At 43.0% G+C, this 25,337-nt stretch overlaps 1 protein-coding gene across 5 annotated transcripts in view; it reads right to left on the bottom strand.

Annotated features, from left to right (window-relative positions):
* Positions 1 to 817: 817 nt before the first annotated feature.
* The window catches only part of EFCAB11 (EF-hand calcium binding domain 11), a 159,200-nt gene continuing 134,680 nt past the window's right edge, over positions 818 to 25,337 (bottom strand). For 3 of the 5 annotated variants that reach the window (XR_007453623.1, XR_007453622.1, XM_049612341.1), the window contains exon 7: positions 878 to 1,043. Coding sequence is in view for 2 of the 5 variants with exons in the window: in XM_049612338.1 (XP_049468295.1) it covers positions 962 to 1,043 (82 nt within the window). In the remaining 3 variants the exon portion in view is untranslated. Of the gene's footprint in view, positions 1,044 to 25,337 lie in introns of all 5 variants that reach the window. The other 2 variants (XM_049612339.1, XM_049612338.1) reach the window with 1 other exon arrangement.

The following is a 25,337-nucleotide window of genomic DNA, read 5'->3' as shown; positions in this document are numbered from 1 at the left end:
GCTGGGTCCCTGCAGGAACCCCAGGCCCAAGTCATCCGAGAGGGCTGTGCAAATAAACCTTTGGCCTCCAATATCCTTCCTTCCTACACTCTGGTCTTCCTCTGCATAGAGCTGGAGAAGGCTTGCTTGTGTCAGCCCAATCTGGTTTTTTTTTATCTTGTACAGCGAGTGCCACTGGGGACACTTTGCAGTGATGATTCTGACACCGGATACAAGATCTTAAAGAAATCTTAAGTCTTTGTTTTCTCCATGCTTTGCGCTCAGTACACACGGGTGCTATTCCTTGTTTGACCAAAGCTGAACGCGTGAAGGAAACGGGTACCATCGGCAGGAAAAAGTGACCTCTCTCCAGACAGTAGGAACCACTGAGAATCAGGGAGCACGTGTGTGGAGTGGGGAGGACTAGTGAGTGGAGCCTGTAGTGTGGGTGGGTGTGGGGGGTTGAGAGTGAAGGGGAAGGTGGGGCCGGCCCCAGTGGGAGTGCCAGCACCAGCCTGGCTCAGGGCTGCTGGCCGCATGGAAAATGATCTGTCATGACCCCCTCTAGGATTCTGAGACACAAGTAGTGTCCGCATCAGGGCGCCTGGGTGGCTCAGTCGGTTAAGCATCCAACTTCGGCTCAGGTCATGATCTCACCGTTCGTAGGTTCGAGCCCCAAGTCAGGCTCCGTGCTGACAGCTCAGAGCCTGGAGCCTCCTTCAGATCCTGTGCCTCTCTCTCTCTCTGCCCCTCCCCTACTCACGCTCTCTCTCTCTCAAAAATAAATAAAAACATTAAAAAAACAAAGCAAAACAAAAAACCAAGTAGTATCAGCATCTGCAAACCACGACCAAGAGTTTAATCACAAGCACGCAACCTTATTATTACATCATTAGCAGAGCAGAGGGGTGGAGCCTGACATGGAAATACACATTACAATCTCTTTGTCTCCCCAGAAGTTGCCAAACGCAGTTCACCATAGTTAGGCTTCATTTCGTCCATAGTTCATGGCATATTCAAAGTCTTTAAAGCTCACAAGATCGTCTGAGTCTTGATCTACTTCCCTGGAAAATGAAATGCAAAGATATTTAGCTATTTACAAGTTATTTTTGTCAAGCTTACGCATCAAGAGCACTCCAGAATCTTTATTTCTTTGCATGTCTATTTGGGAGAGACCCCTACTTGAAGGCAAAAGGTGATGCCTATTTGTTTTTTTCCTACATCGATATACCTAAGGTGGGACGGAAAGGAAAAGGTATTGATTAAAACCAACGAAAATAATATATCATACATTTAAAGGAATGAAGCCAAATGCACAGGTTTTTAAAGAAAAGCAGAAATGATGTTCTTCTTCTAGTCATCCTGCATGTTTTTTCTGTGATGTGTCAATAAATACATATGCATTACACAACAGAAATGTGGAATAAACCAACGAGAGAGAAGAAAAACGTTTTGGGAACAAGCGGCGATAATGGGAGTGATTGATACCTGCACTGTACTGCCTTTACGCTCCTCGTCTCATTGAATGTCTGCATGATGCAGATGGGTCCACTTTACAGACAGAAACACTGAGCTGAGAGCGGTACACCAGTTTCACAAGACCACACTGCTACTCAAGTAGCAGACGGGGACCTCAGATCAAGACGGGTGCATTTCCAGGGGCTCCTGGGAGGCTCAGTTGGTTAGGCGTTCACCTTGGGCTCAGGTCATGATCTCATGGTTTGTGGGTTCAAGCCCTGCATCAGGCTCTATGCCGACAGCTCGGAGCCTGGAGTCTGCTTTGGATTCTGTGACTCCCTCTCTCTCTGCCCTCCCCCACTTGTGCTCTGTCTCTGTCTCTCTCTCAAAAATAAACAAACATTAAGAAAAAAAAAAAAGACCATTACATTCCCAAACCAAGGCTCTCTATACACTCTATTGCACGTTGCCTCTCTACTTACATAGAATATTCCAGAGAAAAGTGGTTGTGTTGCAATTTCACGTGGCTAACTCTAGCTGCCGATGTTTTCACTGGCTTCACTTGTGGCCTGGGAAGTTCTGTTAAATCCGCACAAACACCTAGGAAGCTTTGCTGACTGACCATGAGAAGCCGTGAAGATGTGAGCTTCTGGCTGGTTGGCTGAGAGTGTGGGTGGCCTCAGCTGTGTGTCCCTAGTACTGCTGAGACAGGACCATTGCTCCCTCAACAGGGACAGAAATAGCGCCCACACCACAGGGTAAGAGAACTCACATCGCACGGCATTAGCGACACATTTCGACCATTACCGGGACAAGTAACGTTTATTTAAGAAGTATGTTTGAGAGGATACCTGATGAGTAGTGGTCACAGCTCCTGGTTGGGGGCAGGGGGGACGGCATTCGAAAACAAGGCATTACATGCTTCTGATTCTGTGTCTCCCTCTCTCTGCCCCTCCCCCGTTCATGCTCTGTCTCTCTCTGTCCCAAAAATAAATAAACGTTAAAAAAAAAAATTAAAAAAAAAATAAACAAGGCATTACATTCCTTATGCGGAGCATTTGTAGTTGATGCAAACTCCGTTTTGTTGACATCCACCAGGACAGAGGGCGTTTTACAGAAAAGACTGGCCCAAGTAACAGAGCCACTAATCACTGTAATAGTTTTAAAGCAGGCTTTTAAAATATTGAATTCTAAAATAAACTTTCTGAATATTTCATGCCAAAGTCTCTGAAGTCTATAATGGTTCTGGATAGTGATGATAATTTTTCATTCTTTTGAAGTAGAGAAAATCCCTACTTCTCTGCCCCAGGGCAGAACCACATTGCAGTGTGTTAGTATAAAATGACTACAGACTGTGGACGCCATTATTCTTGCGACTCCTTTTGGTAAAATACACATGATGATTTCACGCTATACAGGACCAAAAGCAGAATGTCAGCTCTCTTCTAAGGGATTAGAAATAATCAGTATCACATGTGGCTGACTATGGAATAGCAACCATCACTTTTATTAAATTAGATCATTGAAGATTTCTTAATATTGCCTAAGTATTTCCCCCAAGGAATTGGATTAGATAACTGGCCTTTTTTCTTTCCACTCTGAACTGGTATGGCTGCACTATAAATCTCGGAGGGTGAGTTAAGAGGACGACCTAGAAAAGTAATGTTTAGGATAAACTGCTTCCGAGAAAATGTGTTTATTCACTTACCCAGATGCTGAATGCTTGCAGAAAAGGGAATCCCTTTAACTGATTTTTCTCAGTGAACAACCTTCATTGTGATTACATTAACTTATTTTCCTCGCTGTGTTTGCCAAAGCTTCCCAGCAGAAAATGGACACAGTGTAACCAAGAAGTGTTAAAATGGAAATGTTTACTCACAAGGTCTGTGGTGGCATTTTATTCACGTAATGAATGGAGGAATGTTATGTTTATATTTGTAATGAGACATGGTACAATACTTTCTATCTTCTGGCTTTTCCTCCTCCTCATATACTTATACACACACACACACACACACATATATATATACATATGTAAATATAATATAATATAATATAATATAATATAAGAGAGGGCTGGCTGTCTCAAGGAGAGGGAAGAGGAAATTCACATTGCAGAGCTATAATTTGAAAAGCTAAAACATACTGTTTTTCATTGCAGGCGGAATTACTCTGAAGAGGGAAGGTTTCACAGCACCCACACTTGAATCACGGCGTGACAGAAGGGCAGATATGGCTGGTGGGTAGAAGTAGTGTGCACTGAGATGAGGAGACGTCATTAGGTACCAAGTTGCACCATTTCCGTTCACCGCATTCACCCTCAACAGTTCCCTCTAGTTCTGAGAGGCGAGGGTGCCGTCTCTTCGTCAGCAGCACAACATGTCGCGCTAAAATCCCCCACCAACTCGAAATGAACTCAGGGACGGGGAGAACTTTCTTTGGTTTCTGGCCGTGTCCCCACCTCTCGGCCCAGGGGAGACAACAAATGTCTGCAGAGTGGAAGAATTTGTGGAACCAACGAATCTGGAGCGAGAGTCGACAACATTATGGAATATCTACTACCTCCCGGGAGGGGGCTGGGGCGGGGGGGGGGGTCAGAGAAAGAGAGCACCTCATCGCTGTTTTTATGGAGTCTGGAAACTAGCCAGAGAAAGAATACACACCGCAGAAGGCCCCCAGGAACCACCCCTCGGGGACCCGTAAGCGAGAGTCAGCTATGGTCTCCACGCCCAATCGCATTTTGTGAACACAGGCTAGGTACAAGAGAGACCAAGTGAGAGACGAATTTTGGAAAATGAGACTGCAGAGCAGAACACGGATGGAAGGAGTCCCTTGGGTGTCGGGCTGAACAATACAGAGATAGATATAGAGCAAGACATTGGAAACTGAGGCGGACACCTGCCACGTCTGAGTCTACCCTGCCCGAGAGCTGAAGCCCGGGCACTTGAATCCAGCTACGTGGTAGCTCTTCACCAGACACGAGGACACGGATGCAGATGAGTATATAAGCTTCTATCTCAGAACTGGCTTTTCAAAGGAATTAATAAGGCTCCTGCGGATGTACGAGGGGAAAAATAAATGCTGTTAACAACAATAACGGCTTTCCAGAAACGTCGGTCCAGCTAAATGAAAGGCCTTCCGGCTGGCTTGTTTCTGAAATGCAAAAGGGACTGACTTGTGGAGCAGAGACTCAGGAGAGCTGAGCTGTTCTGTGTAACTCAGCACGAACAACTGAGGCCCCTCGGGGTGGAAGGGCATGACAAGCCAGATAAAAGAGAGAGAGCGAAGAAGGGGCTGCCGAGAAGCGGGAGGCTGGGATGCTATGTGAAGGGAAATGGCCCATGAGAAAGCCTGCACTGATGCAGCGATCAGAAGCCCTTTAATCAACCGCTTCGTGTACCGTGTGCTTCAAAGGCGTCCGTATCACTTGGTATAACCTCCCCTATCGTCAGCAAGGGGTTCGACAGGCTCGCACTCTAGTAGGGATGCTGTTTGGGGTGGGGTGGGGGTCTGTGTGGACCTAGAGGCTGAAGACCGAGTTAGCAGATGAGTTCCACCTGAGCAGGTGCAGAAGCAAGCAAGAAAAGTAAGTGGGGAATGGTCAGATGCATCAACCGAATTAACTGCAGAGAAATGAGAGCGCAGAGTCATAGGCCTTCCAGGAGCTGTACAAAAGCGTGGGAAGTGCTTTAAAATCCCGCAGGGTGTAGACTGGGGCTTCCAGACGACGCTATTTGAACTGTGAAGCACAGAAACACCCAGGCGGGTACTGGGCTATCTTGAGAATTTCAGGCAAGACCAGACTCTGTCCATTTAGCTAGGTTCTGGCAGTTTTCTGTTAAACTATAAACATTTTCTGACTCATAAGTGGTTATAATTACTTTCATCAGCATGAGCTTTAACATTTGTCTCTTTTGTCCTGATTGGTTAAGCAAGATTCTGTTCTCTCCTTTTTGTGACGCTGTGTGGACTCCAACGTCCCTGCCTTGCAAGGAGCCAGGGTTTCATACTGTGAATCTTTTACTAAGGTAGGACATAGTGTTGCTTTAATACATTCTGAAGAGAAACATAGGGTTTTTTCTAATTTTAAAAATATGTAGAGTGTTTTTCACAAGTAGTAAACGCTTCTTGTACAAAAATATTTACGTGATAACCATTTCTTGTGATGTCTTCAAAGCAGTAATTTCTTGGAAAACAAGTTTTTGTAAAATAATTTAAGAGTGCCGCCTGGCCAGGTCTCCAAAGCCAGATTTCAGATTGGAGTACGTGCTTTTGCCCAAGTTACTTAAAAAAGATTACATACGTGATTTTTAAAAATTAAAAATGAGGAATGGAGTGTCTGGGTGGCACAGTCGGTTAAGCGTCCGACTTCGGCTCAGGTCATGATCTCGCGGTTTGTGGGTTCGAGCCCCGTGTCGGGCTCTGTGCTGACAGCTCGGAGCCTGGAGCCGGCTTCAGATTCTGTGTCTCCCTCTCTCTTGACCCCACCCCCCCGTTCATGCTCTGTCTCTCTCTGTCTCTCTCTGTCTCAAAAATAAATAAACATTAAAAAAAATAATAAAATAAAATGATAGACTATAAAAGTGATATTTTTAAGTGCCAACAAGAATACGAACTAGAATGTATTATAATTGCAATCTGAGAAACATGTAACTCATTTGGGCAGAACTTGAATGTGAAATGTTAAGTGGAAACTTCTCTTACGGGTTACTTTGTCTTAAAATATTCCTTAATATTATTGATATTTTTCAACCGAAGGAATATTTTCTTTTAGTCCCAATTTTCTAAAAAGATGGCCGTCTTTTACAATGCATAAAGCCTCACCAGCTAGGGCAGGGTTTGGGCCGGATAATTCTCTATTGTGGGGGCTGTCCCGTGCACTGCAGGGATCAGGAATTTTAGCAGCATCCCTGGTTTCTACCCCTGAGATGTCAGTAGCACACTCTCTCCTCGCTCCCCAGCTTTGACAGCCCAAAACATCTCCAAATATTGCCAAGTGTCCCTTGAGGGACAAAATTATCCCTGGTTGAAAAGCACTAAGCTAGAGGAACCAAAGTTGGAGACGATTCTTTGGAACATTACAGCTAAATCTATACTTACTAAAATAATTGCTTTAAAGACTTTTTTTTTTTTTAAAAAACAGGTGATTTCAGGGGCAGCTGAGGCACACATGTTCCTTGGATGGATTATGCAGATAATTGCCTCAACACTCTGCTTGCCGACGCTAAGGTTCTGAATTGAGCCCAGAGAAGACCGCACTTGAGAGGCAAGCTCGTGGTATGATAACAGAGCCAGTGACAGGCATATCTGTGTTCCCAGCAAACACACTGACAGACAGCAATTATTTTGAGTCACTGTGATAGTCACACAGGGTTTTGAAAGTTGACGGTGTATTTGATTCACCTGAAACATGAATGAGAAATTTAATGTGGAGGCAAAGATTTAAATTAGAAAAGTTTTCTTAGTGGAATTTTTGGGGTGGGGAAAAAGGAGAGAGAATCTCTCTCTCTTTGATTCTTTATGGAATAATTTAAACTAAAGTCAAAACTGCCATCACATTAGGGACAAAGCTGTCATCCTGACTGAACAGTGAGAATAAAAATTACCCTCCAAGCAAGAAGCCCCTGCTGGGGATGAGAGGACCCGCCAATTGAAGATGTGATGATGACAGCTTCTCCCGCAAGCAGCCTTCTCTTCTGAGGAACCCGCTGGTTCTTTCCACGGGCGTGCTTGCCTCTTTGTTGATGAGAGTCCTGCAGGGCTCTATGGCAATCCAGTTGGTAATGTGTTTATTAATTTTACCTTTTTAAAGACATGTGTTAAGAAAAGCCATTCAGACACGCAGGAGAGATAAAAAAAAAAAAAGATATGTAGATGATTTCTGGTCTTTTCTAGGCGCCTGCGTGACTTTGGCTGTGCAGTGTGAGGTTGACTCCCCACGTGCCCACCTCGTGTTCTCGCCCCCCATCATTTAGCACAGCCATGGCTGGAGGGCCTCCCCTCAGGACACCCCACACCGAGTATCTCTCACTGTCTTCCTGGGACTGCTAACACTGGGTGTGGTCCTCACATACATGCAATCTGGAAGGATGAAAAACTAAGGAGGTAACACACCCCACGGGACGACCCTTGCCCAGTGAGGGAACAGGCGTCAGTGGATATCAGCTCGCTCCTGTCCCTCAGGCAGGCAGCCTGCTCTGAGGTCGTAGTCTTGGCTCACTGGAGGTTCTCGTGGGATTGAGCTCTAGTTGCTTCCAGAAGGGACGAACTCTTTGTTAACACACGGTTAACAGACCCTTTGTAGGGGCTTTGGCCTTCATTCTCTGTTCTGCTCGTGCTCCCTGCGGCCATCTTCCAAACAAACAAACTGAATGTGATTCCTCATTGCAAGGTCCGCTTTCAGTAAGATCCCAGGCTGAGACATAGTAGAAAGTTTATTTCGAGAGGTGAAGTTCCCGTGGGGCACCTGGATCGTCATCAGCAATAACATGCCATGTTAAGGGTCTCATTCAGGTAAGAGGGACCTCACTACTTGAAATAGATCAGTGGGTTCCTCTACTTGGAAAATTTTTTAGAGCCAATGAAATACTGCCTTTAAGAAGAGCTCTGAAGTTTTAAGCTCCAGACAACTGCCATGTCAGGGGTCACCAGAAAATGACAGGAGAGGCATTCTCTAATATACATGGCTTATTTAATGATACTTAGTCTGTCAACAATTAGTTGTTCCTTCAGCATGAGACAATATATTCGTAAGTAGAAGAGAGGGCCTTTTGGATACAGAGGTACAGCTATGGACCGGCCATGAGTCGTAGGTGGTAGAATTGGCCACGTAGGATGAACTGTGAAGGATAAAAGGATGGCCAGATCACGTCAGGAACAGAGAATGACACAAGCCAGGCAAGACTTTGGCCTCATTAGGACCAGGCTCGGCTTTCTAGATGAAAGACAACAGTGGATGCTGTTAGATCCTTCCCCAGCATCCATCCTACACCCTCTGTGCTGCTCAGCAGCTATATGATTTGGGGGGGATGGTTTCCCATCCCAAGTTCCAGAAGTGGGATCTACAGCCAATCACTAATAATCCTACCATCCTAACCACAGCGATTGGGTTCAAGGATTGACTGGCCAATTGGGACATGACATCTCTCCCCTGGCCACTATGGACTGGTAAAGAGTTGGCTCAACCATAATGAAGCCTAGGAGTTTTGTTTGTGGGCGAAGGAGAAGCCCTTCCTGGGATGCAGAGGCGAGGCTTGGTACGACCATAGTCCTTTTTCTACCGCACCGATGCAATCTCCATTGGTTCTGGGAGCCAATGGTGTATTGATCCAAAAATTTCTGCACGTGCTTGTAAATGTCAATTATCAGCTTTGCGAATGAGGCTACACACAGCTTTGCGAATGGGGTGAAAGAGTCAAAACAGCAGAGCGAGCTGGAGGCTAATCAAACCAGGCTGGAAGCAGCCTGAGGTCAAAATTCTTAGTCACCCGACCCAGTAGTGTTGCTTGGTTGTTCAAGATGGTCTGAAATGGACGCCTGACGCTTTTCAGTGAAAGTGTCCTGACATGCCAGGGATCTCGTCTGAAATCTTTTCTAAACCTTGCAGTATCTGGAACTGGGTAGACATAGGATAGGCACTCATAAAGACAGTATTTTTGAAATGATTATTCCACTTCAAAACGAACCCGGAAATAATTCAGATTTTCCTGTTAGGTGCTATCTCAAGATTCTGGATTATTCTCCACAATCCTGCATTCAAAGAAGTTACTTTTCTTGCCGTATCCAGCAAAAATCCCTGTTTGCAGCGCCTTAACTGTGAGGCTATTGGTGGGACCAGTATGGTTTTTTCCTTAAAGAGCGACAGGATAGATTCCCCCGTCCAAGACAAAAAAGAAAAATGGATGTGAAATGCAGTCACAGCTGGCAAAAGTGATTAACTATAAATAATGACTCACTTTTTCCTATTTACTAGGTTTTAAAAATGAGGAGGCTTATTTAAAGCTAGAAATATTTTAAAAGGAGGAAAGAATGTAATTTCAGTACGCTTGATTATTGACTACTTGTGGGCATGTGGATAAATGCAATCAACATACGGCCCAATGCCTCACTTCCGGCAAATAGTTTCATATTCCTTCCCTGTCGAGTGTTTTAGCAGAGCTGCTAATAAACAGTGACATGGTCTTTTTTCTCAGTTTGAATCTCTGGAAGAGAAATGGTGATGTAAGAAAATAGCACAGATCAGACAGCTTTAAGGATAAAGAACAAAAGCCAAAGTGAACATCTTTGAAGTAATTATAAAGAAAAATCTGGTTCCTATGCTTTAGGGTCACAAGCTCTTCCATTCTTTCCCCACAGCAGAGTCTGTATGACAGGCTCACTCTGACTATGGTGGGGGTCGGGGCGGGGGGCAGCGTGGTTCAGCAGACATGGCCTAGGAGTGAGCTTTCATCTCAGGGAGGCTGTGTGACCTTGGGCAAGTGTCTTAGCTGCTCTGAATCCCAAGCTCTTCACTTGTCAAATAGAATGGTTGGGCTATGACTTGCCAAGATTTGATACAGCTCTAAATTTTGACGGATCTAAGTTGGATTTTAACTTAGTGTCTTTGTGCATAGAAAATTTAAAAATACAACCAAACTCCTGTTAGCTATTTTTGCCTTCAAAAAGTACTCTGAATCTTTAACCCTGCAGACAGTTGTAAAGAACCATACACATATATGAATGTAAATGGGGGAAAAATGATCCTGCCTTCAACAGTGTGAAATATGAATGGAGATAAAGCCATTTCTATTTCAAATATATAATCACTTCAGCTGAGATATCTAGTATCATCTTGAACTTGATTATGAGATAAAAGAAATGGGACAGAGATGGCAATCATTTAATCTCTTAAGAACAGCTATTCTGAAGAGCTTTTCACTCTCTGCTCAATAGATTTCTCGCAGGTTATGATCCGGCTAGAAAGAAAGCATAATGATGAGGAAAATTATGTTTTCAATAACACACGCTTTTACAGTACAAGTCCTTCCACAAAGGAGGCAATAAAATGAACTCTGACCACTTTAACAGATGGCGTAATGGCTCAGTGCACAGATGTGGCCTCTCTGAAAGCAACAAGTTCATATCCTTGACTGGAGGTTTAGGAATGAGCTGAACTTTCAAGTGTAATGTGGGAAAGATTACATACTTCCAGACAAGAAAGCTGAGTATTAGTGGGTTCAGAGGCTTGGAGAGATGGACCAAAAGAATAAGGCTTAATGAGCTTCATTTTGCTAATGCAACAAACAGACTTGAAGTTGAAATATGAACTATAAACATTCGAGCCGTTTATAAATCCCTAATAACATTGTTAGCCACTGTGTGCTAGGAAGCTTGCTTTTTAAAAGCATACTTCCTCGGAGTCAGAAGACACCAATGTCAAATAATGCTTATTTTCTCTAATGGTGTCATGTTTTCAAATAGAACATGTTTTTAATGATACACGACAGGAAGGGTTTTCTGTTTGCTTAGTTGTTTGTTTGTTTCATTTTATTTTTTTTTAAATTTTTTTAATGTTTATTTATTTTTGAGAGACAGAGAGAGACAGAGCATGAACGGGGGAGGGTCAGAGAGAGAGGGAGACACAGAATCAGAAGCAGGCTCCAGGCTCTGAACTGTCGGTACAGAGCCTGATGCGGGGCTCGAACTCGCGGACCATGAGATCATGACCTGAGCCGAAGTCGGGCGCTTAACCGACCGAGCCACCCAGGCGCCCCTGTTTGTTTCATTTTAAAGGAAATTTGATAAATTGTACCGCAAGTTTATCTGGAAAAGTAAATGCACCAGAAGATTGAGAATACTTTTTAGGAAATAAACATGTATCAAAACATAACACAGAGCTTCGGTAATTAAAAGTGTGATTAAGGCCCAGCAATCAATGAGCGAGAACGGCACCCAGAACGTGCATATAGGAACTCACCAAAGGTGAGAGGAAGCAAGACAAGGAGCTGGGATAACGGGTCATCCATTCCGACATGGGTAAAGTTTGATTCCGTGGCAGAGCCTGCCACGTGTTCAACAAAATTTATTTGCTTCTCTTCCTAAACCACACGCTCCAGCCTCCCTGACAATTAGATGAGACTGGGAGTTCTGGCAACAGAATGATAATAATATAATAACAGAAAAACAAACACTAGCCATTGCCCCATCTAATTAAAAGCACTCACATTTCAAAGGAGAGCACAGGACCTGACAGTCACCCTAGGGACTGTGACATGGCCAAATCACACTATGTCAGCGGAGCCTCACCAGAAATCCGAGGGACTTGCTCTATATAGCTTAAAGAAACATTGTTTTAAAATTCTATCAGGTCAGGTTTTTGTTTTTGTTTTTCCATTAAATGACGATGTAACAATTTATAAAAATTAATGCTTTTAATTGTTTACACTTTAGTTTTAAATAATCCATTTAGGAAAATAAGATTTTACATCTCAGCCCATTTCCAATTGATGTGCATCACTGAGCCAGTAGGAAATCTGGCCTTAGTTCAGAATAATTATAATAAATTACTTATGCCTTCGTTTACAACATGATCCCACCATTTGAAACCTCTGGGTCTGTGGACAGTAATAAACAACATAGAAAATAAATAACATTTCATAATGAAACAATTCCCTCACATTATCAGAAGCTCTCTATTAATAAAGCCTACCTATAATCACAAAGTCACGCCAAATGGAATGACCACGAGGGCTTTTAATATGAGAATTTCAGTCGAAAGAGATAAAGAAGGTTCAGAGGGCATATGACAAGTGTTTAGAATATTATGAGATGTGGGGCGCCTGGGTGGCGCAGTCGGTTAAGCGTCCGACTTCAGCCAGGTCACGATCTCACGGTCCGTGAGTTCGAGCCCCGCGTCAGGCTCTGGGCTGATGGCTCGGAGCCTGGAGCCTGTTTCCGATTCTGTGTCTCCCTCTCTCTCTGCCCCTCCCCCGTTCATGCTCTGTCTCTCTCTGTCCCAAAAATAAAAAAAAAAAAAAAAAAAAAACGTTGAAAAAAAAAAAAAGAATATTATGAGATGCAGAGAATGTGCACATGGCTAAATTAATCAAATCCTAGGCTAAGACCAAGGGACTCCAAGTGTAAGTTCAGAGGGGATATTTTAGGACTGAAACCTGGGAGTGCTTCTTCATGTAACAGCTAGAAAACAGGACTTGTGTTCTATCCCTGAAATGAAAATGAAATTCTCAAGGTTGATACGGGGATGGGGGAAGATAGGAGGATGCACCCTCCTTAATAAGGTCTCATAGATTCCATGATACCCCCTCCTGCCCAGCACCGAGAATTACTTCTGAGGTGGGTGACCACTGTACTAGAAGCTGACGTGGCATTGACCTTGCTGGGTAGGTGGATGGGGGAGAAGCGCTGAGCAAAGGAACTGGCTCATCATGAGGGTTTCAGCAATGCGTAAATCACTAAGGGATACTGGGGTGCTGGTGGGCTCTTTCTAGCCTTGAGAAGAAACCGGCCTCTCCTATAAATGGCCACGCTAATACTGATTTCAGGGATTCAAATTACTAGCCCCATCCAGCGTGACATTTTCTGCCCATTATCTAGTCTTTCATGCCTCCAGGCAGGGCCACATCATTGATTACGGAGATTTTCAGCCACTAAAAAAGATCTAGATCATCATTAAAGACATTAAGTGTTGATCTGCGCTGACTAAGTGAGTTAAAAGGTTCGTGCCCTTCTAGTAACAACTCAAAGAGGATGTTTCAGGATATTTATTAAACAAATTAAGTATTTACATTATGCTCGAGCACAGAGGCACAGTCACTGAGTGCGTAAGTGTGAGAAGATGAAACCGAGAGAATTGATGGTGGCAAAACTCTGCTTTTTCGGTTTCCTAGAAGTGGGGGCTGAGGACCCACCAAACGCTTGGGAAGGAGTCTGAACTGGGCAGGCATCAGTGGCATCCTGATGACCACCTGCACAAATCTTTTTAACGTCGTCAAACTAAGTTAACCAAAAGAAGTTCACCTTGACTCCCAATGTTTTCCTTCTAGAATGTACAGAAAAGCGGTGATGAAGAGTTGGAGAGACAAGTTAGGGTATCCCCTTCAAAGCCTAAAGAAAATGGTATTATTTCTCCTACAATTCCCCACCCTCCACAATTAAAAATTTTAATGCCATAGGGGTGCCTGGGTGGCTCAGTCAGTTAAGCATCCGGCTTCGGCTCAGGTCACAATCTCACGGTTCGTGAGTTCGAGCCCCACATCGGGCTCTGGGCTGACACTTCAGAGCCTGGAGCCTGCTGCGGATTCTGCGTCTCCCTCTCTCTCTCTGCCCCTCCCCTGCTCATGCTCTGTCTCTTTCTCTCAAAAATAAACAGACATTAAAAAAAATTTTTTAATGCCGTAATGATAATGGACGCCCCAAATAAAAATATTTTCTTTAGCCTGTGGTGCACACTATGGTAAAAGAACCCATGTTTTCTCGAATACAGCAACAGTCCATGAATACCAGTCCATCTGTGTGATGATTATTATTAGTTTTCCTCCTTACTGGGCTTGCAGTGGGCTGCAACCTTGCAGTGGGCTGAGACCACATACATCTAGTTCACTGTGTGTTCTCTACACCTGACGCAGTGCCTGGCCCACAGTGGATGCAAGAAATGTGTGCTGAATATCTGAACACGTGAACGGGAAAGTTTGGACACAGGAAAAAAGAAATATTCACCATCCCATGATCTAGAACCAATTGCTATGATCATTTTGGTACTTCTCCTGCTGATTAGCATAAGAGTATTTAATATCCTTCTATTTTAAATTTTTTTTTTTTAACATTTATTTATTTTTGAGACAGAGAGAGACAGAGCATGAACGGGGGAGGGTCACAGAGAGAGGGAGACACAGAATCTGAAACAGGCTCCAGGCTCTGAGCTGTCAGCTCAGAGCCCGACATGGGGCTCGAACCCACGGACCGTGAGATCATGACCTGAGCTGAAGTCGGACGCTTAACCGACTGAGCCACCCAGGCACCCCTTTTAATTTTTTTTTTTTAATTTTTTTTTTTTAACGTTTATTTATTTTTGAGACAGAGAGAGACAGAGCATGAACAGGGGAGGGTCACAGAGAGAGTAATATCCTTCTATTTTAAACACAATATAAACATTCCCCTCCCCCGCCCCCCCCAATGCTATGGCTTCATTTTCATTTTGTAAATTTTTTTTTTTAAGTTTTTATTTATTTACTGAGAGAGAGAGAGAGCCAGCAAGCAGGGGAGGGGCAGAGAGAAAAGGAGAGACAGAATCCCCATCAGGCTCCATACAGGGCAGAGCCCAATGAGGGGCTCGAACCCATGAACGTGAGATCATGACCTGAGTCGAATGCCTAACCAACTGAACCACCCAGATGCCTCATTCACTTTCATTTTTAATGGCTATATATGATTTTATCAAATGGATTTTTAATAATTTACTTATTTGTTGGACTTTGAAAAAGCCCCAGTCTTTTTGTTTTTATAAATATGTCAGTGAACACATTCACTAAAAATGCTTTTTCTTAGAAATAGGCTAGTGAGTTCATTTACTCATTCATGGGACACATACTGAGAGCCCGCTAGGGACCAGGGGCATTAGGTTCTGAAGACATATGGGTGAGCAACGAAGAAACAGAGTTCCTTGCAGCTTTTAGCCACCAGAGAGAATTAAGTAATTCTGAGCAAAGTAAAATCACCACTGTGCTAAGTGCTCTGAAGGAAAGAGAGAAGGTGCTACTAGACGGTGGGATGCAGGACCGGGCGGGGAGGTCAAGGCCTCGATCTTTTTTTTTTTTTTTTTTTTTTTAACATTTATTTATTTTTGAGACAGAGAGAGACAGAGCATGAACGGGGGAGGGGCAGAGAGAGAGGGAGACACAGAATCCGAAGCAGGCTCCAGGCTCTGAGCCGTCAGCCCAGAGCCCGACGCGGGGCTCGAACCCACGGACCGCAAGATCGTGACCTGAGCTGAAGTCGGATGCCCAACCGACTGAGCCACCCAGGCGCCCTGGTGAAGGCCTCGATCTTAAGGAAGCCGAACGGGGCCGAGATCTGAGGGATGAGAGCTAGTTGGGAGGTGCAGAAGGGCTTTCCAGGCAGATGTAATAGCCTATGTGAGGGCCTCATGGCAAGAGAGAGCAAGAAATGTTCAAGGAATGGAAAGAGTGACTGTGGCCAGAGCACAGAGTGAGGAAGAGGGTGCAGCCGAATGAGGCTGGGGGGCAAGGGGGATAAGACTTCTCTGGAGCTCGCAAGCCATGTAAGGGTTTCGGTCATAATCCAAAGAGCACAGGAAGACGTGGCGAGCTTCGAGGAGAGAGCTAATGTGCTTAAGTAGAAATTCTGAAAGTTCCTCCTTGCTGCGGTAGGCAGAACCATGGCCCTCCCAAAGACGTCCACGTCCTAATCCCCAGAACGTGTGGTGATGCCACATGGCAAAGGAAGACTGGGGCTGCTGGTGGGATTAGGGTTGCTGACCTTAAAATGGGGGAGATTATCCCAGATTATCCAGGTGCATCCAATGTAATCTCGAGGGCCCTTAAAAGTGGAAGAGGGAAGTAGGAGACTCAGGAAGAGTCAGAGAGAACTTGGGAGATGTGAAGACATCGCCTATGAAAATGGAGGAAGGTGCCACGAGCCACGGAATGCAGGCAGCCTCCAGAAGCTCCAGAAGGGCGAGGAAGAGAATTTGCCCCTAGAGCCTCCAGAAGTGAGGCAGCACCGCTGACCCCTTGATTTTAGGCCAGCGGGGTCGCTTTGCATTTCTGACTTCCAGAACTAAAAGGCGATACGTGTGTGCTGTTTTAAGTCACTAAGTCTGTGGTGAATTGTGACAGCAGCCACAGGAGATGACCACAAGGGGGAGGACAGTGAGTTTGGTTTTGGATATTTAAGCTTTACACGTCCCTGACACGGAGAATACGAACATTTGGAAGCATTCGCCTGTTTAGCCACTCACCTCACAAGCTGTATGATCTTTAAATAAATCAATTTACCTCTCATGACCTCACTTTTATCATATACGCAACTATATTTACGGTTGGTTCCGGTTCTAAATCTCTGAGTGTATAAGCTTGGAAAGAAACAAATATGCTTTTCACTTAGATTACTGTCAGTACTTGGCAATCACCGGGGAAAAGTGATATTAAAAAGAGTGGATCTGGGGGCGCCTGGGTGGCGCAGTCGGTTAAGCGTCCGACTTCAGCCAGGTCACGATCTCGCGGTCTGTGAGTTCGAGCCCCGCATCAGGCTCTGGGCTGATGGCTTGGAGCCTGTTTCTGATTCTGTGTCTCCCTCTCTCTCTCTGCCCCTCCCCCGTTCATGCTCTGTCTCTCTCTGTCCCAAAAATAAATAAAAAACGTTGAAAAAAAAATTTAAAAAAAAAAAAAAGAGTGGATCTAAACCGAAGGGGGAAAAGATTCTGTTTTTTAAAAAGTACCCCAAATATAAAATAATCTGGAAATACCGTAAAAAGAAATGTGTTGAATTTGTATAAAGAACACCGCAAAATTCCACTGAGCCGTAGAAAAGGATATTTGAAAATGTGGGGGGACGTGCCATATGTGTATTCCTGGTTGGGAAGGCAAAATGTTGTAAAGGTGCCAGATTCTTCCCAATTAATTTATAGGTTGAATGCAATTTTCATCAAAACCCCAAAGGGAGGTTTTTGGAACTCCACGAAAATGACTCTACCATTCATCTGGAAAATAAACAGGGAGGAAGAGCTGAGAATGATTTGAAAACAAGAAATACTAAGTCTGAGAACATATTATAGCAACTGGGGAGAAAAAGTGTGTCTTTGGCGTAAGGGCACCAGGGGATACAACGGATCACAGCCTGGAGAGGTCCCCCCGTATGTAAAAAAAAACTCAGTACAGAATATGATAATGAAGGCACTGGAGACAAATAGGGATGGTTTAAAAAATGATAATGGAAAAACTGGCTCTTTGGCAACAAGATGATTTAGATCATCACTCCATGATATATACTAAAATGAATTCTAAATACATGAAAGTTCCAGAGAGTCTTAAAATTCAAACCACAGATTCAAACCAACCACGAAAATGGAAGTGAATATTAACCTGGTCTCAAGATGAGGAAAACATTCTTAGGATAAAAGTAAATGGAAGAAACTGTGAAAGAAAAGATCACAGATTTAAATATATGAAAACCTAAAACGTCTGTACTTCAAAAAATTATAAAAAATAAGGAAAAACTGGAAAAATAGTTGTGATAAAAAATGGAGACAGGTACATACTCTCATAGAAGAAAAATGGGGGGCTCAGTCGGTTAAGCATCCGACTGCAGTTCAGGTCATGATCTCACAGTTCGTAAGTTCGAGCCCTGCATCGGGCTCTGCTGTGACAGCTCAGAGCCTGGAGCCTGCTTCAGAGTCTGTGTCTCCCTCTCTGTCTGCCCCTCCCTGGCTCACACTCTGTCTCTCTCTCAAAAAAATAAACCTTAAAAAAAAAAAGAAGAAGAAATGGGCAAATGACACGAATAGAAGAAAGAGTAGAGATGGAAAGCGTGAAAATGTTCAATGTTATAAGCAATCAATGAAATAGAACAAAAAATGAGATACTATTGTCACCTGTTAGACTTGCAAAGATGTGAAAAGGAGGTAACATTGGGTCATTGCTCAGAACATGGCTAGGGACGCACATGCTGCTGGAGAGACTGTCATTTGTTAATCAGGAAACTTTGCTAATTAGGCAAAATGGTAAGAAGAATCAAGAGTTGTAAAAATGACAAAATAAGTTCATACTCCCTAATATGGGATCCCCACATCCAGGAGCCTCTCCTAAGGTAATAACAAAAGTACAAACACACTCATTGTAGAGGTATTTAAAAAGTGAAAATAGCAACATGATCACAAAGCAAAGAGGTAAAAACTAAAACAAAACTCGCATTTATTTTAACAACAAAATCCTGGAGAGCAACAGGAAATAATAAATAGCAAAATATTAACACTGATTATCTTTGGTTTGGTAGGAATGTGGTTGGTTTGTATTTTCTTTTTCGTACCGTTCCCTATTTCCAAAGTAGTCTACGAGCAGCAGTTGTTACTTCTGTAACCATCTCTCTCCCAATACGCGTGCCCACGCGCCCAAACACAAGCACGTACACACACACACACACACACACACACACACACACACGCACACACACCAGAATGCTTGAGCCCTCAGAGCACACACAGCCACCTCTTGTCTACCCTGCCAGCTCCCCCCTGCATGCAATCAATAGCTAAGGGAAAAATTCATGTTTGATAAAATCATCCAGAGAGTGATGGCCAACAAAGGAAAAACATTTAGCACTCCGAAGGCTTACATAATGTGAGTTTATAAGAAAGGAATGAAAGGAAAGACGTTATGGACAGAACTTTTAAAGGAATGAGCGTGTTCGAACGTGCAGCGGGCAACGCGGGTCCAGGGTGCTGCCGTCTGGGTGCACATTCCTCCGCCATAGTTTTCTTTCTGTGACTGCATGGTCTGACTATTCGGATCACTTGACACTCCTTAATAATAAATATATCCCCGTATGGAAGTTTTACTGAACACGGCTCCCAGGGGAAGAGAAAACAAAACAAAAGCCTTTTCTTAGTTAGAATTGAACCACAGGGGTAAAATAACTCCACTTGGTGCTTGGTGTTACAATCTCGGAGCACTGGACGGAACAAATGCCCCCAGATGGGAACTTTTCATCTCCATTGATTCCCTGCCCCCCACTCCCACCCTCCTGAAGTGCTCTGTCTTGAGGGCTTAAGGGCCTGCCATTCGTGAGTCTCACATACTCTGGAACAAGGGAGGAAAGGCCTCTCTAACCTGCCTGCCATGCTTCCAAATTCCGACCTTCTGGCCTGAGCAATGGCATTAGTCATTCTTTCCCTTTAAGGAACTTTAGAAATTACCCAACCTACTTTTTTCATTTTACAGATGAGAAAATTAAGGCTCAGAAGCATAAAACAGCTTTCCTAAAGTTACCTGCTCAGTTGGCAACAAAATCAGGATAGAAAACCCTGTCTCTTTATGGATAGCAGGGTTCTACACCCAGCTAATAATAATTCTGGGCTTTCGGAGGTAAAGAAGACCTTTGTCAAAAATCCACCTAGGTCCCATTTGACACTGAAAGAAAAGCCAAGTTGCAGAACACAACCAGCTCAAACTATGTACAGGCTGCATGTAGTACTAGGACTAAGATCTCAGGACTCCTCACTTCCAACTCGTTCTCGGATTACGTGGGGATGTGGGGTAAACTCTGGATCAGGACCACTTTGTTGTGCAATCGCTCCATAGCTTTTCACAGCCATGCAGAATTGCAGGCTGCATAAGATATGGACCTGGAATGCCCTGATCCTCCTCCCATCCAGGGTGCTCCCCCAATCCTTGCAGAATAATAGCACGGACATCATTCCAATAATTTTGGGGTGAGAAAAGAAAACACGAAAACATTTCAAAATATTAGTGCTTAAAAATTATGGAGTAAGTGTACATTTGAAAATTTTCCATTCAAGTTCTTAATTATGTTTTTCTCCCGCAGATGCCGGGTTGTGCTTAAGAAAAGAGCCCTTTAGCAAAACTTGAGTTTAGCAGAAGCACTGCTATCAAAATTAGAGGAATTTCATTATGAAATCGTTTTTAATTAATACTACACAGATAGCTGTAGACTGGAGTTTTGAGCAACGGTGAGCAAATCCACCATTCAAGGGGAATAACTACCCTGGAACGTCCCGAAAAGTAGGGTTTTGCCTGAACTGGTAGAGCACCTAAATGAAAAAATAAAAGTCAATGAGAATCACGAGGAAAAGTCAAATGAGCAGACTGGAGGTGCTGCTGGGGCAAGGGGAGAATACGAAGTCTGTAGGAGCTGTAGCAACAAGACAAATGCTAATTAATGTCTCCGCAAAAAGAAAATTTGGGAAAATTCACAGCAAATGATGAAACTTTTGTGACCCAAAAAAGACTTGTTCTTTTTATGATACGGTTAATTCACTCCATTCACCCCTAGCGTACTTTGCTGCAGTTGACCCTGGAACAACAGGGGTTTGAACAGGGAAGGTCTATTTATATGCAGATTTTTCAAAAAGGGCTAAAGCCACAAGGTGTTCGTTTATGATTGCCTGCCCCAGTCTCCATGGAATCCACTTGAAAGTGACAGGTACTGAGGTCTCCCTTACTGCCCTCTGAGGATCTGGGGAAGTTCACAGAGGCCATCAGTAGTAGCCTGCCGGGGGTCCCAAGACCAGGGGTCTGGGCTGAAGCAGAGGAAAGCACAGAGGGCAGGCACAGTGCTGCGCAGGGAGCTTCAGGCCCCAGGGGTCCCCACCCCCAGAGTCCTCTGCGTGCTGGGCTTCCCAGGTGCACTTGGGTGGCTGTGAGCCTTGGGCCCCTCCAGGGAGGCATAGATCCCTCCCCGTGGGGGCCCCTCTGCCAAGCACCTCCTGGTGGCCAGGGAGGCACTCGTGTGTGGACACAGCTGCTGATGGTGACAGGCCGGTGGCACACCCCCAGGCAGGTGAGGCAGCTGTACTGTTACCTTTTCTGAACCAAAGCCACCAGGCTGCAGAACATCACCATCCCCCTAGGTCAGGCCCATGGCTGCCCCTGGCCCAGCCTGACCTGACTGCACACAGATTGTTTTCAATAAACAGAGATACTTTACTGTAAATATATTTTCTCTTCCTTCTGATTTTCTTTTCTTTTTCTTTTTTTTTTTTTTTTTTGGAATGTTTATTTATTTTTGAAGGAGAGAGACAGAGCATGAGCAGGGGAGGAGCAGAGAGAAAGGGAGACACAATCCAAAGCAGGCTCCAGGCTCTGAGCTGTCAGCACAGAGCTGGATACAGGGCTCGAACTCACAAACCCTGAGATCATGATCTGAGCCAAAGTCGGGTGTTTAACCAACTGAGCCACCCAGGCACCCCCTTTCTGATTTTCTTAATGACATTTTCTTTTTTTTAGGTTACTTTATTGTAAGGATACAGAACATGATACATATAACATACAAAACAAGTGTTCATCGACTGTTTATGTTAGAGGTCAGGCTTCTGGTCAACAGTATGCTGTCACGGTTTAAGTTTTAGGGAGTGAAAAATTATACCCAGATTTTTAGCTGCAAGGGAGCTGAAACCCCCATGTTGTTATAGGGCCAACTGTATTTGTATATCAGAAGGCTTAAAAGGGAATTTTATAAAATATAATGTACATTCTTGATTCTTAATTTCTGAAAACTAAGCAAAACAAAAACTTTAAAATCAAAGGCCATTGTTGCTCTTAATGGAGGTACAGATATTAGCGGCATGTTTCCGAAAAGCAAAGTCAAAACAAAGATACTCTTTATCAGACAGGTTACTTAATAAACTGTTAGAGGGTCATGTCAGGGTGATAAGGGAGGAAAAACAAGCAAGAAAAATTGAAAAGAAAGAAACATGGCTAATTGCCAAAGTCATGATTATACAAACACAGGAAACTGAAAGAAATCTACTAAAAATTTCAGAAAAAAAAGAATTCAAGAATACTTATCACATAAAACCCGTTCCAAAATAACAAGTAGCATTCCTTTTTAGCAAAAACAACTATTAAATTTCTGCTTCAAAAATCTGTTTCCCTTATAACAAGGACAAAATATATCTGTACTTAACACACGTTTATTGAGTACTTACTTCATAACTAACCTAAGGTGGGCTATATCGGCCCAACATAAATAAAACTACAAATATCTTGTAGAAGAAAAATAAATAAGAATATTGTCAACATGGCAACAGTTCAAGTTAATTCATATATTTGATACATTTTCCCCAATAACAAGAGGGCAATTTGTTACATAAGAATTAAAAACCTTATCAGAGATTGATTTTGACAATAAGTGCAGGGGTGGAGACGGGACTTGTGTTAGCAAATACCGGATTGTGTCATAAAGCAACCCACATCGGTGTATACTGCTGACTTCAGAAACAAGGGAACCAGGGTGCCTGGGTGGCTGAGTCGGTCAAGCATCTGACCTCGGCTCAGGTCATGATCTCACCGTTTGGGAGTTCAAAGTCCGGCATCAGGCTCTGTGCTGACAGCTCAGAGCCTGGAGCCTGCTGCTTTGGATTCTGTGTCTCCCTGTCTCTCTCTGACCCTCCCCTGCTTGTTCTCTCTCTCTCTCTGTCAAAAATAAAATAACAAAATAAGTAAATAAATAAAAAGAAACCAGGGAACCAAGTGGAGACTTTTGAAAAAGCACCTAAGTTATATGAGAATTTAATACAGGGCGATCTGAGCGCAGCAGAAAAGGAGAGCTGCTTAAGTTATTCCTTAATAATATTAAGAAATATAAACTTAAACCCTTACTTTGCACGAAACAAAATTATAAAGCCCTAATAAAATTATAGTGAAGAAAAATTTCACATACAATTTCCCAAATTTAGAATAAAACAGAAAATCTAAGTGGCCACTTGGATTTACTGTTTAAAAAACAAGAGAAGTTGCAAATAAGTGGTAGCTGGAGTAGGGGATGAAACTAAGAGAAAAGGTAAATATTGATATGGAACTATTTTGTGATAAACATTGTATATCAATTTTGACATCTAAATTATATAAAAAGCTCTTACAAATTTCTAAAAAGGAGTCAACATTCCCAATGATAAATGGCCAAAAGTACAAAAGAAAAAACATTTAAATATACTAAATTTAAGTCAATGTTCAACTTGCCAACTTGCCACGAGAGTGAAATGAAACTGTAATGTAACACTTTACACTCACAGAAATAGCAGACACAAAGACAAGTGATAAAGTCCGGAGTTGGCGGGACCCCAAGGAACACATTGCTGTTACCCAAGAACAGTGTTTCAAACTCTTCCAAAGGCAGTCCAACTGGAGGTAACCACAATCACGCACACACAAAAGATGATACTCTCTGACCCTTTAAGCCTGTTTCCGAAAATCCTGTTTCTGTGTATCCAAAGAAAAACACACTTAAAAAACTTCGGCTCTTCAAAAAATACTGTGAAGAGAGTGAAAAGATAAGCCACAGACTAGAAGAAAATCTTTGCAAAGCTTGTACCTGATGAAGTAATATATAAAGATTTCTCCAAATGCAATAATGAGAAAGCAAACCACCCAGTAATAAATGGGCAAAAGACTTGAGACGACACTTCACTGAAGAAGATACATGGATGGAAGATAAGCACGTGAAAAGATTTTCAAAATCATTAGTCATTAGGAAAATATGAGTGGAAACCATAATGAGGCAAACACTGCAAACCTCTAAAAATGGCTACATTTACAAAGAGCAATTGCGCATGAAGAGGTAGGGCAACTCCAAGTCTCACTCACTGCTGGTGGGACTGAAAACACTTTACAGAAGCTTAGCAGTTTCTTAAAAAATTCAACATACAAATGGATTAAAGACCCACATGTGAGACCTGAAGCCATAAAACTCCTAGACAAAAAAACAGGCAGTCATTTCTTGGACATCAGCTGTAGAAACATTTTTCTAGATGTCTCCTCAAAACAAAGGCAAAAAGAAACTAGTGGGACTGCATCAAAATTAAAAGCTTTTGCACAGCAAAGGAAGTCATCAACAAAATGAAAAGGCAACCTTCTGAACTGGAGAAAATATTTGCAAATGATGTGTCTGACAAGGGGTTAATACCCACTTTATGAAGAACTTCTATACCCACACCCAAAAACAAATAATTGGGCAGAGGACCTGAATAGACTTTCTTCCAACAAAGACACACAAATAGCCAAAGACACGTGAAAAGACGCTCAACATCATTAATCAGAAAAACGAAAATCAAAAGCACAGTGAGATAGCACGTCACATCTGTCAGAATGGCTAAAATCAAAACCACAAGAAATAACAAGAGTTTATAAAGATGTGGATGGGAAAAAAAAAAAAAAAACCTCATGCACTGTTGGTGAGAATGCAAACTGGTGTAACCACTATGGAAAATAGTCTGGAGGTTTCTCAAAACATTAAGAATAGAAATACCAGCGATCCCTGGGTGGCTCAGTCGGTTAAGCGTCCAACTTCGGCTCAGGTCATGATCTCACAGTTCATGAGTTTGAGCCCCGCGCTGGGCTCTCTGCTAACAGCTCAGAGCCTGGAGCCTGCGTCAGATTGTGTGTTTCCCTCTCTGTCTCTCTGCTCTTCCCCTGCTCACTCTCTGTCTGTCTGTCTGTCTCTCTCTCAAAAATAAATAAACATTAAAAAAAATTTTTTTAAAGGAATAGAAATACCATATGGTCCAGTAATTCCACTACTAGTTATTACCCATAGAAAATGAAAACACTAATTTGAGAAGATATATGCACCCCTATGTTTATTGCAGCATTATTTACAATAGCCAAGATATGGAAGGAGCCCAAGTGTCCATCAATAGATGAATGGATAAAAAAGATGAATGGATACTATATGTATGTGCACACACACACACACACACACACACACACATACACGTATACATACTGGAATATTACTCAGCCATGAAAAAGAATGAGATCTTGCCATTTGTGCCAACATGGATAGAGACCTAGAGCATATAATGATAAGTGAAATAAGTCAATCAGAGAAAGACAAATACCATATGATTTCACTCGTATGTGGAATTTGAGAAACAAGACAAACAAATAAAAAAAGAGAGACAAACAGACTTTTAAATACAGAGAACTAGTGGTTCCCAAAGGGGAGGTGGGTGCTGGGGATGGGTGAAATAGACAAAGGGGATCAAAAGGTACAAATATCCAGTTCTAAAATAAATAAGTCACGGAGATGAAAAGCACAGCATAGGAAAGATAGTCAATAAGATTGCAACAGTGTTGTCTGGTGACAGATGGTGACTACACTTATTGTCCCGAGTAATGTACAGAATTGTTGAATCATTATGTTGTACACCT

The sequence above is a fragment of the Panthera uncia genome (genome assembly GCF_023721935.1).
Source record: "Panthera uncia isolate 11264 chromosome B3 unlocalized genomic scaffold, Puncia_PCG_1.0 HiC_scaffold_1, whole genome shotgun sequence".
Classification (NCBI taxonomy): domain Eukaryota; kingdom Metazoa; phylum Chordata; class Mammalia; order Carnivora; family Felidae; genus Panthera; species Panthera uncia.
Note: the sequence above shows the minus strand (reverse complement) of the source record. Positions and strands in the feature narration are given on the sequence as shown.